General features: G+C 37.4%; 1 protein-coding gene across 1 annotated transcript in view; it reads left to right on the top strand.

Moving 5' to 3' along the window:
• The window catches only part of DNAH7 (dynein axonemal heavy chain 7), a gene marked incomplete at both ends in the record, with an annotated part of 253,563 nt that overhangs the window by 100,080 nt on the left and 136,280 nt on the right, over positions 1-17,203 (top strand). The window contains 5 exons of the mRNA XM_080689358.1: positions 1,339-1,507; positions 3,082-3,184; positions 3,305-3,432; positions 8,101-8,313; positions 12,152-12,250. Coding sequence (XP_080545484.1) covers positions 1,339-1,507; positions 3,082-3,184; positions 3,305-3,432; positions 8,101-8,313; positions 12,152-12,250 — 712 coding nt within the window. The remainder of the gene's footprint in view (positions 1-1,338; positions 1,508-3,081; positions 3,185-3,304; positions 3,433-8,100; positions 8,314-12,151; positions 12,251-17,203) is intronic.

Consider the following 17,203-nt stretch of genomic DNA (forward strand, 5'->3'; position numbering starts at 1 on the left):
TATTTTGAAACAGGGTCTCAGTGAGTTGCAAAGGGCCTCACTGAGTAGCTGAGGCTGTCTGTGAACCGCGATCCTCCAGTCTCAGCCTCCCAAATGCTGGGATTACCAACGTGCGCCACCATGCCTGGCTTGCTTTTTACTTTAAATATCACTTAACAGTCCACCTATATTCCAAAAAGAGCAGGATGCCATATATGTAGTAACATTCATACACCTTTGTTCATCTGTTTTTGCTAATGCGTGTCTGGTTTAACTTTCAGCTCGCTCTCGCTCCCCCCACCCATCTCCAACTCCATCTTTCCCTTCCTCCTTCCTCCCTCTCCAGTTTTAACTCTGAACTCAATTTGGCAGTAGTTGTTTTCTTGGGTAATATTTCATGTTCTCAATTGTGGAGCAGTTTCAGTTTTATCTCTGAAGAAGGCGATAAGGTCTTCTCTGGTTCACAAGAACTCCAGTGCTGATTTCTTAGTCTGGGTTCATGTGCCATGGGTAATGGAAATTTGAGCCCCCTCTTAGTGAGCGATGTCAGCATTTCATCAGGCTCTGCATGAAAGGTAAGCTTCCTTGTCTATCATGGCTGACTTTTCTTCATCCCCCTCTAGTAGGTTGCTGGAGTGAATTTAGTTCCCACTGAGAGACAAGGCAGCACTTCAAGGCTTCCAGGTATATAGAGGTGGCTCTACTCCAGTTCCCCACATTGTTCAGTGCTGAAGATTTACTTTCTGTTTCGATGTGAGGTTAAATACATTTGCGTTCATGTTCTGATCCTAAAACAGCATGGACTGTGCAGCTTTAACACCTCATTACTGCTCCAGCTTTGCTTTACTTCCTCGTTGAGGCTTTCCTTTTTATTCTTTGAAAATAGCCAGGTGGGCTTAGTGAGACCCTCAACAACTTAGTGAGACCCGATTTCTAAATAAATAAGTAAGTTAAATGTCTTGGGGCTGTAATTCACAGGTATAATGCCCCTGGGTTCAGTCTCCAGTAATCTCTAAAAATTGGCCATGTATTTTAAAAAGTAATATGTATTTTCTTTTATGGAACATTTCCTCTTGCTTGCAGTAAGAGTTGGCTGAAGTCAGCTGAATTCTCCATGTTGATCAGAAATCAGCATTGAATTTCAAAAGTAAATTTGGTCTCAGTTTGTCACATATGTAGCCATTCAGGTGTAAAATATAAAACAGACAAGGTAATATATGTCAGAATTTTTCTGAAGTTAGTAGGAAGAAATTATTAAAATGGAAATGGTAAATTGGTTCCCAATTTAAACTTATTTTTTGGCAATGTTTTTTTAAAATCGTATCACTTTGCATGGAATGTCTGTTTCTACTCTTTCAGAACCTTATTTGGAGCCCTTCACCTGCATCTTGGAGGGGCACCTGAAGGTCCAGCTGGCACTGGAAAAACAGAAACAACCAAGGACTTGGCAAAAGCTGTAGCCAAACAGTGCGTGGTCTTCAACTGCTCTGATGGGCTGGACTATTTGGCCTTAGGAAAATTCTTTAAGGTTTGAATTGGCTCCTTTCTTTACAATAGGATAATTGACAGAGAGGAAAGTTATGCATAGTGAAACATAATTTCTGTTTTATGTGGCCCTTACCTATTCAACCCAGGGGTCTCTACCTCCAAGTTGCACCCCTAGCCCTTTTTATTTTTTTAATTTTGGAAGAGTCTCGCTAAGTTCTTTTTACTGTATCATGCATTTGAGGCCAAAGTCATGGATAGAATCTTCTTTAAATAATGAAAATTTGCTCTGACATGCATAACATTCATATTTAATCTAGTATGGTTCAATAGTATGAACTGTGTACAAATCTAAGGTCAGATGCTTTTCAATGTGGCCTTGTGCTAATTACTTAACATTTTATGTGATATAGCCTTTGTTTTTTTGTATAAATGATATCTAGAAAGTGCCATGCATTTTATCTGTATACATGCCTGGCACATACCACTCAATGAAATTCATTCTCTCTCTCTCTCTCTCTCTCTCTCTCTCTCTCTCTCTCTCTCTCTCTCTCTCTCTCTCGTGTGTTCAACCAATATTTGTTGAATTGTTTGATGTTTTTTAAAAAGTAAATCTGAATTTGTGTGTGTGTGTGTGTGTGGTATTCGGGGTTCAACCCAGAAGCATTCTACCTCTAAGCTACACTCCTGGCCCTATTTTTTATTTAGAAACAGGGTCTTCCTAAGTTATAGAAGACCTCACTTAAGTTATTGAGACTGGCCGTAAACTTGTGATCCTCCTGTCTCAGCTTCCCAAGTACTGGGATTATTTGTGTGTGACACCACACTTGGCTCTAATAAATCTGAATTTCGATTTGTAGTTGATGATTTCCAGTTTTTCCTTATGACCAAATGGCACATATTTGTAAGATAACCATGAGTTGGGATTACAAACTGGAGACTTAAATTATGTTTCTTGTCTATTAAGGTGTTCGGACTACAGTGCAGTCTCATTGGCAACAGGAGTCATCTTAGGTAGAGGATTACTATCGTCCATTTTATTGAGTCTATGAATTATTATAGTCCATTTTACTGAGTCCATATGGTAAAAGCAAATAAAATCAACTTATAAATAAAAATAGAAGCTGGGCATGGTGGCACACGCTTGTAATCCCAGCATTTGGGAGGCTGAGAAAGGAGAAATGGGTTCACAGCCAGCCTCAGTTACCTAGTGAGCCCTTTTGCAACTCAGTGAGACCCTGTTTCAAAGTAAAGAATAAAAAATATGGCTGGGGGTGTAGTTCAAAGGCAGAATGCCCCTGGGTTCTAACCCTAGTACCACCAAAAAATAAAAATAAAATAAATAAAAAGGTTTTGAACTTACAGGAATACATCTAAATGTCAAAAGATTTACAGGAAGTAAAAAGTAAATTGACAACTTTTCCAGTTGATCAAACTTTTTAATCATTTAGAATAACGAGTTAGTAATGAAAAGTAAGCTGCCTTTAAAGATAAAGGTGAATAAGCAATTCCTTGATAGGATATTAAATCCTTGAAAAGATCAGGTGAAAAATGCATCATTTCAGTGTAATATTCCATCAGATAAAGTTAAAAATTTTTATTACTCTTTTCTCCTAGGGACTGTTATCTTGTGGAGCCTGGGCTTGCTTTGATGAGTTTAACAGAATTGATTTGGAAGTACTTTCTGTGGTTGCTCAACAAATCCTTACCATCCAGAGGGGTAATGAACTAGTCTATCTTCACATTGTGTGAAAATAAAATAAATGTGGGTGGTGATGAATGGCACCTGCCACACTCATATGTGGTCTCGCTAAGTCATTTCATTCTTGACCACCCACAGGTATTAATGCAGGTGCTGAAATACTGGTGTTTGAAGGAACTGAACTAAAACTTGACCCCACATGCGCCGTCTTCATAACAATGAACCCTGGGTATGCGGGGCGGTCAGAGCTGCCAGATAACCTGAAGGTAAGGAAAGCATAGTGCTGTCAGCTATTTCCTCATCGCTGTTTACAAAGTTAATATAGGAAAATAAAGAATATGCCACCCTAGAATTTTATGTCAAGAATTTGATTTTAGGCATTATAATATTTTAGAAAATTATTCTAGATGTTCAATTTTAAGCCACTGAGTATCTTTAGAAAAGATTCATACCTGGCACAATTTCCAACGTTTATAGTTTTGAAGAAGTGCTGATTGTTGCAAGTTAGAAAACACAGGAAGATACAAAAATGGTACCCCTTCTACTGCTTTTGATATTGTATTCCCCCAAGTTCCGAGTTTTAAGTACCTTTGCTATTTACAATTTTCAAATCAGACAGTTGTATTCCTGGTGTTCTAGTTAATATCATAACACAAGTATTTCTCATTTTTATAAATGTAATCCAAACTGTAAGTAAATTCATTGAAACTGTGTCTTCCTGTTGGACATTTAGGTTGCTTTTATTTTTCCTGCATTATAAATGATATCACAATGGGCAGTTTTACTTAAGGCTGCCTTCTACTTTAAAATGTTTCCCTAGAGTCATAGGATGATAAATATACTGCTAATTTGCCTTCCACCACAGGTTGAAACAATGTACCTCTCATATCAATCCTCAGTTCTCTTTTAATACACAGCAATAACTTTTTGTTGTTGTTTAAAAGAAGCCAACACTCCCCTAATCTAATAGACCATAACCTTCACTTAAAAAAAACAACAAACTTTGCCGGGCGTGGTGGCGCACGCTTGTAATCCCAGCGCTTGGGAGGAGGAGACAGGAGGATCGCGCAGGTTCGAAGCCAGCGCTGGCTTAAGAGACCTTGTTTCCAAATAAAAAAAATATAAAAATAGGTCTGGGCGGGGGGGGGGGGTAGCCCAGAGGTAGAAGGGCTTCCAGGAACCCCAGAGCCACCAAAAAACAAACAAACAAGCAAACAAACTTTGATTACTGATAAAATATGACATTTTGTCCATATCTTTGTTAGCCATTTTATATTCTTTTCCATTGAAATGCACATTTATGGCTTGTAAATAGTGACCAATGTTAGAGAATAGTGCAATGGTAATTGCAAATACTGCCTGAGTTCTGACTAAATCCTGTGTATCTTCCACTATCCATGCATCTAGACTGATGCTTCTCAGGCTAAGTGAGCAATTTTTTTCTACCAAAAAAAGACTTTTGATATGACTAATTACTACCAAGTATTTTTATATTTTCACTCCATGCCCTTTTATGTGTTAGATCAAATGTTTTAGTACTTTGCCTTAGTGAAGGAAGGTACAATTTTAAAATAAAAACTGGTAATCCTTTATCTAAAAAGCATTCTGTGATTCTCATTGCAATTTTCTTTTAGAAAGCTTCTTTTTGTAGCAGTTTTGCTGTTCATTCACTTAATGTTATTCTTTTATTCAGTAAGATCGACCTGAATACATAAATATTTATAAAAGCAGGGAAGTTAAAAATCTGTAAGCAGCTGTCATAAAAAGCTGGAAGCCATTGTTGGTTGAATCTGTTAATGCCCCATGCAGACTTTTCCATAGTATGCATGTTGAAACAATATCAAAATATTTACCTTTTAGTTTTGGGGATATGTATTTTCCTTCTACATTAAGCCAGAAGTTGTTCCCAAATTCTAGTAGTAGTTGTTCCTTCTGTTGTGCTCTGTTTTTGGCTAGGGCTTACAGAAAATCTGTTTTTGAGAAAATATGGAAATACCTAACAAGTCTGAAGTGAAAGAGTTATGCATTCCTAAAACAAAAAATCAGGGGTTTTATGGTCTCCATAAAGTCTTGTAATTCCTGGGATCCTGTGCAGTCTCTCTGCCATGCTTAATGAATTCCCCCATTATAATGCTACCAGTGTTACCTATCAAAATAAATTTAATCATATAATGTCCAGATTTAAAAAAAAAAACTGCTGGACTCCTTTTTTGCCTTCCAAGTAAAGTTCAAGTTTCTCAATACAATCTGTGAGAGCCTTGGCATTAGGACCCAATATATCTGTACCACTATTTCCCTGTGTCTGTCTGTCCTGTGGGGTCTCACCAGCCTGTGCAGGTCCCAGGCCTTCTGCATGCCACGTGTTCTCTTTTGAGTGTTCTGCTAAATGACCACTTCTCTGCCCGACAAATTAATCCATATTCATCCTTTAAACTAGCAACGAAGGACTTGGGATAATACAGTTCAGACAGGACTTCATCTGGGTGAAGTCCCTAGACCTGGCTGAGGCTCATAGCTGAATCCTGTCGTGCTATGTCGTGTCTGTCGTGTCATGGTTTCTTTAGGATTCTTGCTAGGTCTCTCCACTCGTAACTCCTAAGACTTGAGCAATGGATTCTGTTTCTCCAGTTGCCATTCCTTCTCTCTGCCACAATCTCTGCTGGCCGATTCCATCTAAACTTCACTGCTGGAGAGCTCTCCCTCTGGCATTAGTGTGTACGGCAGGACTTCAGCAGCCCCAGTCTTGCTCTTTGCTCTAACCATGCGCATCTCACGTGTTCTTTGTCCCAGCAGACTTGGCATTGATCCTGCTGCCATGGCCACTTTTACTTTCTCAGGCATAATTCAGGCACCAATTCATATCCCCCCAAATGCAGCATACCTTCCAAACTCTCACTAAACTTGAGGGTGGTAGGGGGTTGTGGATACTCATGGCATTAACAGCAGCTCCCTTCAAAGAAAATGTTTTCACAAGTCCTCTTTTCTTCCTTACTCTCTCAAATACTTCATGATCTACAAACAGATGAGAAGGTTCAAGAGATTTCAAACATTTTCTTTATAAATGTCGCATCTTGAGTAGGTCACACACTTTGATAAGTCTTATCTCATGCAGAAATAGTCTCTCTTTTATTCTTTTTATTGGTGCATTGTAGTCACACATCTTAATGGAGTACAAGATGGCAGAGGCACACATGCACACACCACTCAGCCCTTCCCCAATTCCCACCCCATTCCCTACCCCCTTTTTCCTTCTCATGTTTGGCTTAGTCATTGAGTTTGATATCATTTTTTACATCCTGTTACTTCTAGATAAAACCTGTGCCACCAAGCAATTTCTTAAACAAAATTCCATTTTAGAGCAGCTATATTTTAGATTGAAACTATTCTGAGGAATCGGTGCTCAGTGATTATTTCAAGATAAAGGTTAGAGGCTATAGTAGAAGGGGCATATTCTAGATCTTCTACTGTCACAGATCCAGTCACCAATACACAGCTTTCCAGAAAGTATGTAGGATGAGATACCCTAGTAATAGTAGTAAGAGGACAAAGCAAAGTAGATCCTGAATCTTCCACTTCATTCTGTTAAAATCAAGCTCATACCTGAACTAGTCAAAGCATTTATAAAATCTATTTCCAGGTCCTTAGAAAAAAAGGGAAGTAGTTAGTGCTTGAAAAAATTTTAAGTGAGCCAGGCGTGGTGGTGCATGCTTGTAATCCCAGCTTTCGGGAGGCTGAGACCTGGAGGATCCCAGTTCGCGGACAGCCTCAGCTACTTAGTGAGACCCTCTGCAACTCAGTGAGACCCGGTTTCAAAATAAAGAATAAAAAATAGGGCAGGGGGTGTAACTCGGAAGTCGAATGCCCCTGGGTTCCATCCCCAGGCCTGCAAAAAAAAAAAAATTAATTGCACTGATATGCAAGACCCTTGAAAGCATACTCCAGGGAGTGGCAATATTATTGCTGGTAACAACCTTCTTTCACAAATAGGGGAGAAGCAGTAGAAGAGCTATTCTCAGTTATTCATTTCTACTGAGATATATATGAAGGAAGATATATGAAATATATCTTTATCCATTTATAAATATGCTATATTTATAAAGACAAAAGCATATTTATCAAACACTATAAAGTGAATTATCTATAAAATATAGAACAAATAGAAAATTGATTTATCTCTAATAATAATCATTGGTAACTTATTTCTAGTTTTCCTTCCAGTATTATGCTTACAGAAAGCACAACATGACTATAGACTCAAAAAGGTTCAGATGTCTCAAAACACACCATTTATGCAGCATAGTCTTGTTGTGAGGCATTCCCTGATCAGCCTCATGTATGGCTTAATTAGATTCCTAGAGCACCTTGCCTGGAGCCCAGTCTCCCAACAGCAGGTGCTTTCTCACCAGCCCAGGTGAGAAACCTGGCTTTTGGATATCCTGGAAGTCTGATGTTCTTTTTCTTATAACAGGATGCTTCCTACAACAAATATAGCCTAATTTAGACTTAACATTTACATATAAAAATGTAAAGCAAACATCTAGTGGTATATTTATTATATAACCATAAGAGGGAACCATTTTAAGACTTTTTATACTGGTGCATTTTAATTACACATGCTAGTGACATTTATAGTGATATATTCAGATCTGCACATAACACTATTTGATCTGTATTCTCTCTTTTCCCTCCCCTTTCTCTTTCCTCTTTCCTCCCCTGGCCCTCTTCTACTCTCTACTGTAGAAATCTAGTTTTTCAAAGTGCTTTTATCTATATGGGTTGAATATTATAATTTGACAAGTATTAGATAAGTCTTATTTGATACTTTATAAATAGTAAGTGATTGCAGAAAATCTATTGAGTTGTAATGTGTTCTGAAATAAAGAGCAGGGCTCTTCGGGATGGCCTTTTCAGAGCACCTTTTCTGTGCACCACAGGCTCTCTTTAGGACAGTGGCAATGATGGTTCCTGACTATGCCATGATTGCTGAAATCGTCCTGTACTCCTGTGGGTTTGTCACTGCTCGGCCACTGTCAGTAAAAATCGTGGCTACATACCGCCTGTGTTCAGAGCAGCTGTCATCTCAGCATCACTACGACTACGGCATGCGAGCAGTGAAGTCGGTGCTCACAGCCGCTGGGAACCTCAAGGTAATGCCCATGTGCTCCTGCCCTTAAACTTCCCGTTCATAAGTCAGAACTATGTGAACTAAAAAACCAACCTCTGTATTACAGCAATTTATTATTTTGCACACATGAAGGGAAGTTTTATAATCATTTGTAAAAGTGCTGAGCATGGTGGCGTGCAATCTCAGTAGTTGAGAAGCTGAGACAGGAGGATTGCAGGTTTGCAGCCAGCCTCAACTACTTAGTGAGGCCTTCTACAAGTGAAAACCTGTTTCAAAACAAAGAATAAAATAATGGGTTGGAATGTAGCTTGCAGGTAGAATGCTTTTGGGTTCAATCCCTAGTACCCACCCCCCCCCACACACACACACATGTGAAAGCTTACATTTGTCATTCTTAGTGAGTCCTATTCCATAAGTTTAAATTGGGTACCGCTATCATGGAGGAAGGTTTGATTACTCAGTGCAGGATCAGCAGATTCTTCATCTTACATGATGGAAAATAATTTTAGTGTGTGCCAAAGACATAGACATAGCTTTATTTAGGAAAGTAAGAAATATACATCTAAGAAAGAATGTAGGCCACCTCAGAAGTAAGAGAGGTACTTTGGGGGTACAGGGATATTTTTATAGGGGGTTCTCATGAGGGCTAGACAGGAGGAGGTAAGTGACTCTGTCTCGTAGTCTCCAAGTGGCTTTTGATGGTGTGGTGGTCTGGAACTTAGGGTCTTCAGGTTGATATAGGTCTCCATTATTTAATCAATAAATAAGCTGGAGAGTCCCCTACTTTATAGATTTCTCAAGATATCCTATCTATCTTGTTATCAGTGCACAAGGCAATTATAGTTTCTTCCAGTTAACTCTAGGATCTATCGTTTTCCCAGGAATTTGGTATAGACAGGCCTGGGAAAGAGAACTTGTTTGGGGAGTATAGGTATAAAAAACTTTAGCAGCAGGTTCTTATATTAAAGTTATATTTTCTACCTATTTTTGTATCCTTTCTATTTATTTCTTCTATTCTATATCACTACCAAGGAATAAAATTTCTTACAGCTGAGAAATATTTTGGAGGCTTTCAGTTCATATAACATATGTCACTTAAAGAAAATAATGCATAACTAATAAATATATACAAAAGGCTCTGAACATCCTCTCAATATAATTACCAATTTTAATTTTTTTAGTGGTTCCTGGAAGCCATTCTACCTCTGGGCTACACGCCCAGACATTTTTTATATTTTTATTTGGAAACAGGGTCTCTTAAGCCAGCGTGGCTGGCTTCAAACCTGCACGATCCTCCTGTCTCTGCCTCCCAAGCGCAGGGATTACAAGTGTGCACCACCACGCCCAGCAAAACTCTAATCACCAATTTTAGCTGTGGACTTGTAGTAATAGATTTGCAATAAAATATTTGTGTTTTCAGGCCTGGTGTGGAGGAACTGCTTGTAATCCCAGCACTTGGGAAGCTGAGACAGGAGATCTGGGTTTGCAGCCAGCCTCAGCTACTTAGTGAGGCCCTTTGCAATTCAGTGAGACCTTGTTTTCAAATAAAGAATAAAAAATAGGGCTGGGGGTGTAGCTTGGAGGTAGAATTCCCCTGACTTCCATCTCCAGTACCGCAAAAAAAAAAAAAATCTAAACCATAAACCATAACTATGTGTATGAAAATCTGGGTAACTTTCATTGGGAGTATTTTGTGGAACTGTGAAGTGTTAGTTAATTATTTATGAAGCAAGATATGTGATAGTTAACAACAAAATGCAAAATGTGACCTTGGTGTTGACCAAAATTTTATATTCATGACTTGTAGAAGATACAGACTTTAAAATATATCCTACATTATTAGGAACAATGGCATACATTTTATCTTCTGTAGTAATGTTATCAAGAATCCTGATATATAGTGGTGATATGCCATTTCACATTAGCCTAACATAACTCCAAGTCATTCTTTTACTGCAATAAACAAAAGTGCCTAGGAGTTGCAATTTGTATTAACCTGGCATGTCAGTATCGCATTGTGGTCTGATAATGGGAAAGATTATGCATTATTCTAGTGTACGTCATCCACCGAAATCTCGACTCTGGAATTGATCTATTAAAGTTAGGCTGCAAATGAATCCTGTCATTCTTTGTAGGAGGTAATTTAGAATTGTTGAATGTTTTGGCTGGAATATTTTGAAGTTTGCTCTTATTATATCAAGAGACAATTGAAACATATGCTTCAAAATAATATCTTCTCGAATAACAAAACAGAGTTCCAACACTTTCTAATTTATTTGTTGTAAGACTGATCAAAGATAAAGCTCTAAAGAACAGGATTAGCTCTGGCATTGGGAGTTCTAGAAAGTCAGAGTTAGATGAAACAGACAGCTAGTCATCCTGGACCTTTTAAGGTTGAAACCACTTAAGAACAAGGCTTTTATTAGGTAGAAAGATTTTAGAGAAAAAGAAAGAGGTTTCTGGAAAACAGATGCACAATGGAAGGAAAAACTTGGGAGTGAGATGTTGAGTATTAAAATTGGAATAAATTTGCTGGGTATGGTTGTGCACACTTGTAATCCCAGCACTTGGGAGGCTGAGACAGGAAGATCGCACAGGTTTGAATATAGGGCCTCGGGTACTTAGGGAAGCTCTCAGCAACTTAGTGAGACCCTGTTTCCAGATAAAATATAAAATAGGTCTGGGAGTATAACCCAGAGGTAGAAAGCCTCTGGGTTTCACCCCCAGTACCATACACACACACCAAAAAAAAAAATGGAATAAATTTGAGTTTAGATTTTGTTAATCATGTGAACCTTATTATAGGCAAGAGTAATAAGTCTTGTAGTTCAATCAGATTCTTGGTAAAATGTAGGTATGTCACAGATGTTCTGGAGTTAAACACAAGTTTTCTCAAAACACTCTTGACTTAGTTGACTTAGCATGTTAACCAGCCCTCTCCACTTCCTCTGTGGAACTCAAGGCCAGCAGGCATCACTCTACTTTGCCCTCCCACTTCAATGTCTGTCGTAAGAGCTGCTGTGGTCCTCACCAGGAGGTTAACCCACTCCTGAACCCTTTTGAAGCCAGTTGAACACAATTACTATTATTATGTCACTTAATTATATGATGGGGAATTTTATGATATATAAACATGAAGAAAGGTTTTGTTTCTATAAAAGCCAACTTCATTGTTTTAGAAAGATTCAGAAAGATGAAATGCTGAAATAGTGACTTTGGATTAGATGGATGAGAAAAATTAATAAAACTAAAAAACTTTAAAAAAAAGTATAAAGATGATATTTAAGTCATCTTACAAGTATCTTTGAAGAGCATTATCCACTTTAAAAGCAAAATAGAATAGAGTAAAACTTGATGAAACAGATGATGCTATACGGATGTGCTTTTTTGGGGGGAAAAAGGCTGTAGAACTCTAAGTGAAAAGACCTTGGCGTTGAAATATGAGATGATTGAATGGCTATATGTTTTGAATTATGTTAAATGTGCTTTTTTTCAACATGCCCATTTTTAATGACTTCAGTGAATCAACTTATTGCTGGTATCAAGTGCATAAGATAAGCAAGCTCTATCCAATACATGGCATGCATTGACAACTTCAAAACTGTATTGACTTTATGGCCAAGAGCCCTTTATTTAGCACTGTATGCAAAAGTGTAGTTAATTCTATCTAGGTTTTTATTTAAGCTAGTAAAAAAATTCAGCCAATATAAATGTCAGTTTCTATAATTAATTCAACAAAATGAAAAATAATTAGAATAACATTTCTGCATTTGTTTAAGTTGCAAGTGTTGTGTGTGCTTGAGCACAAAAGGAGTACAGTTGGCAGATACAGATATCCTTATGAGTGTATTTTCTTTCAGTTGAAATATCCAAATGAAAATGAAGAAATCTTGCTACTTAGATCTATTATTGATGTAAATCTGCCAAAATTTTTATCCCATGATTTACCACTCTTTGAGGTAAGAACATTCATTACCCAATGTATCAAAGCTCTTAATGTAGTATTTATCAAATGTCCAAGTTTGTAAAGCTCTTTACAAGAAATTTTCACTATAAAAATTATGCGAAACATAAAACAGATCTATTTCTTGTTTTATTTGAAATGTGTTTAGCCTGCTTTGCTGCTTAAGATGACTTTTAACAAGAGATTTTGACTTGAGATTGTTTTTATGTGTGTGTGTGTGTCTATGTGTTTGTATGTGTGTGGTACTGAGGATAGAACCCAGAGGCATTTTACTTCCAAGCTACACCCCAGCCCTGTTTTGTTCTTTATATTTGGAAATAGGATCTCACTAAGTTGCTGAGTGCCTGGCTATTTTGCTGAGGCTGGCCTTGAACCTGAATTCTCCTGCAGCCTCTCAAGCACTGAGATTACAGTCATGTGTCACCACACCCAGCGAGATTTTTTTTTTAAACAGTACATTTTCTACTACAGAGTATAATGAGCCCAGAACTTTTAAAGTATGTGCTTATAAATTTCACGAGATTGTAGGCTATGGTAAAGAAAAAGTAATTTTCCTAAAACAGCACTGAATCCTGAACACAGAACAGGTGCTCAGCAAATGTTTATTCAGTTGATGACCAAAGAAATAAAACAAATTTGCGTCAAAGAATGAGATGACTTTTATGAAATTATTTTTCGGGATAATTGTACAAAATGGTCAAGTTTGATGATCATGTTATATTTTAAGGTTATATTATGAGTAATCGAGAGAAGAAGGAATTCAAGTTAATGGTTATGGTTTCTGTAATATGTGGTGCTCTTCTTTTCTTGTCCCTATATCAGGTAGAAGAATTGGAGAGACAGTGGGCTGCTTCTAAATATGAGATGTCATACTGTCTTGTGCCACCTTGGAGTACAGGCCTTTAGCGTTCAGCATGCACAGACTGAGGGCGCTGTGGCTGTCCTGGAGAAGGGGAGCAGAGATGCTGCCACTACTGTGGTCCAAGGCCGTTAACTGTCTGTGGCAACTGTGTTTCTTCATTCTCCAAGGGGCTTTTGTTAGTAGGCAGCATCAATAGTGCAAATATTTTTCCCTTGGTTCCCTGGTACTGGAAGCCTGTGTGTATTTTCCTGGAGCAAAAGCTGTATTTATTGTCAGAATGTAGAAGCAGCCCTCACTGGATGTTTTCTCCTGTGGTTGTGTTCATTCAGTGAACATGTAGTGAGCAGTGTTTCTCAAGTGGAGCGTGCTTGACATTTCCAGCTAGGACAGTTTCTCATTGTACTAGACTCTCCTGTGCACTGCAGGATCTTGCTGCCCTGATCTCTACAGATCGCTCCCATAGTGAGGAGCAGACGAACACCTTCACATATCTCTAGCTCTGTTCATGGCTGGATCTCGAGGGGTACTGGTCTGAGAGAAGCTGACTACCAAATGTGTCTGATGTTGTCTGCTTCTTTCATAAAGTATGCACAAACCATAAGCATAAACAAAGTAGAATGATATCTTTAATCATTTAGCAAACACTACACCCTTATTATAGACAGTCAGTGTGTGTGTGTGTGTGTGTGTGTGTGTGTGTGTGTGTGTGTGTGTGTGTGTTTATTGAATCCAGGTCTTCATGCAGGTTAAGTGGGCACTCTACCACTGGACTACAACCACAAGCTTGGACAAGGACCTATTTTAAGTGCTTAACAAATAGTAATTTATTTAATGCTCCAATGACCCAAAGTGGTGGGTGCTATCATTATTCCTGTTCACAGATGGTACAACTGAGGCACAAAGATGCTAAGTAACTTGTATTTATTACAAGCACATGAAGAACAGGATTCTAGGCACAGTCAGGTGCAGCATTTTCTTAACTCCTTTGGCTCTGTTGCCATTTTTTTCTTTTTTGTCCCAAAGAAATTTATTGCTTTGATGAACTGGAATGAATTTTTCCATAACAGTACTTAAATGTTTAAATGTAGGAGTAATTAAACTGGGAACTCATAAATTCTAAATAGCTTGAGTATATACTTTTACATTGAACACCTCTGAAATTTCACTGTAACCTTTAGAGTAAAAAGAAAAAGTCATATTTCTCACATGAGTTGTGATAATACTTATAAAATAACCTTACCAGTATAGAAAGCGAGTTCCTTAGACCTTGTAATTAATTTTACCTATCTATATACACTAAATATAAAATTCTACTTTTTTCTAAACATATAAAATGTAATTTTATTAATTTCATAGAGGTGCTATAACAAAGAACCACAAAATAGAAGCATATTTTCTTACAGTTGCAAAGGTGAGAGGCCTGAAAGAGAGTCATTGGGAGGCTCTGCTCCCTCTGGAGGGTCTAGAGAACTCATACTGGCCTCTGACAGTTTTCTGAAAGTCTTGATGTTTCTTGGCTTGACTGGGTCCCTCCAGTCTCTGCCTCCAGGGCCACATGGCCTATTCCCTGGGTCTGTCTGAATCTCTCTCCTCCTTTCTCTTATAGATGCCAGCCACTGGATTTAGTATCTACCCTATGCTAACGTAACAGCATCTTAACTAATTACAACAGTTACACCCTATTTTCATGTTATGTCACATTCTGAGGATCTGGGTCGTATTGTCTTCTTCTAGAGTTCCTCTTATGGCCATTTTCTCCCTAGCTTCCTCATATTAGGGAGAGCATTTGATTTCTTATATTTTGTGACTGACTAATCTCACTTAGCGTAATGTTCTCCAGTTCCATCCATTTCCCTGTAAATGTTGTAATTGTGTTTTTATTTATGGCCAAATAAAATTCCATGTGTACATATCCCATAGTTTTGTAATCCATTCATCTGTTGGTGGACATCTTGGCTGGTTCCATAGTTTGGCAATGGTGAATTGTGCAGCTATGAACATAGATACACATGCATTAGTTTGGTAGTTTAGTTTCCTTCTTTTGCGTAGATACCCAGAAGTGGTATTGCTGGATCATATGGTAGATTTGTTTCCATTCTTCTGAGGATTCTTCACACTCTTTTCCAAAGTGGTATCACTAATTTGCAATCCCACCAACAATGTTTTAGAGTTCCCACTTCTCCACATGCCCGCCAGCATCTGTTGTTGTTTGTGTTTTGAATGATTTTTTTTGAATGATTGGAGTTAGGTGAAATCTCAGGGTAGTTTGGATTTGCCTATCTCTGTTTGCTAATGATGTTGAGCATTTTTTTCATGCATTTATTGGCCTTTTGAATTTCTTCTTTCATGAAGTGTTGATTTAGTTCTCTTGCCATTTTTGATTGGGTTGTTTTCTTAGTGCTGACTTGCTTGAGTTCTCTGTATATTCTAGATATTAGTCCTCTATCGGAGTAGTTGGCAAAAATCTTCTCCCATTCTGTTGGCTCTTGGTTGAGGTTCTTGTTAGTTTTGTTTGCTGTACAGAGGTTCTTCAGTTTCATGCAATCCCACATATTGATGTGCCTTTTAGTTTCTTGTTGAGAAAGTTTTTATCTGTACCTATGTGTTACAGTGTTTGACCATGCCCTCTTCCAGGAGGCTTAAGGTCTCTGATCTTATTTTCTGAGTCTTTGATCCATCTTGAATTGACTCTTGTGCAAGGTGAGAAAGTGGGGTTTATTTCCATTTTTCTGCATATGGTTAACCAGTTTTACCACTTTGACTATTCTAGGTTTTTTTGTTCTTCCAAATGAATTTAAAGACTGATTTTTCTATGTCTTTGAGGAAAGACCTTGGTAATTTAATGAGTATTGCATTGAATCTATAGATCACTTTTAGAAGTATGGCCATTTTCTTAATATTTATTCAGTCTATCCATGAACATGGAAGATTTTTTCATGTTCTAAGGTCTTTTTTTATTTCTTTTTTTAGTATTTTATAATTTTTTATAGAGGTCTTTTACCTCCTTGGTTAATATTATTCCTAAGTATTTTTTTTTTGTAGGATATCCTGAGTGGAAGTATTTTCTGGATTTCTTTTTCAGTGGATTTATGGTTGGTATACAGAAAAGCTTCCAATTTTTTAAGACTGATTTTATATCCAGACACCATTCTGAATTTGTTGATCAGTTCCATATGCCTTTTGTTTGAGTTTGTTGGGTCTTCTAGGTATAATATCCTATCATCTGCAAATAGTGAAAATTTGAATTCTTCTTTTCCTATTTGGTTTTTTTTCTTTTTTTTTTTTATTGGTGCACTGTATTCATACATCATAGTAGGATACATACTTTTGTAGACATACATGCACACATCGCCCAGTCAGCCCCCACCCAATCCCCACCCCATTCTCTCCCTATCCCTCCCTCCCATGCTTGGCTTAGTAGTTGACATCTAGTATTATGGCAATTTGTCTAAAATTAAAAATGATAATCTCACATAACAGTTTCATTTGTCTGATACCAAGCTTTTGATGACTTAAAGATAACATTTCCATATTTCCTTTTGCTTTCTTTCTTACCAGAGAATATTTTTTTCTATTTTTAGGTGAAACTATCATATATTTATATATTTATTTTTCAGAAAAAAATCTATCCTAATATGGAATATGGACTCTAGGTACCCACAACGATCTTGAAAAAGAACAAAGCTAGAAGATATATATTTTCTGATTTCAAACCATATAAAGCTACAATAATTGAAACAGTGTAGTACTATTCTAAAGGCAGATATATAAACCATTGGAGTTAAATAAAAGCCTAGAGCTAAATTCTTCCCTATATTGTCAAGTTATTTTTGACAAGGTTTCCATGAACATTTGGTGGTGGAAATATTAATCTTTTAACTAAATATTGTTAAAAAATAATAATTACATGGAAAAGAATAAAATTGGACCCTTACCTAATCCCATATACAAATATTAACTCAAAATAGATAATAGACCTAAATATAAATCTTAAGACTATAAACTTTTAGGAGAAAATCTGGGTCATTAAACCTCACAACATTGAAATTGGCAGTGATTTCTTGGTTATGATTTCAATGGCACAGG

The sequence above is a fragment of the Muscardinus avellanarius genome (assembly GCF_963383645.1).
Source record: "Muscardinus avellanarius genome assembly, chromosome: 2".
In the NCBI taxonomy this organism is placed as follows: Eukaryota; Metazoa; Chordata; class Mammalia; order Rodentia; family Gliridae; genus Muscardinus; species Muscardinus avellanarius.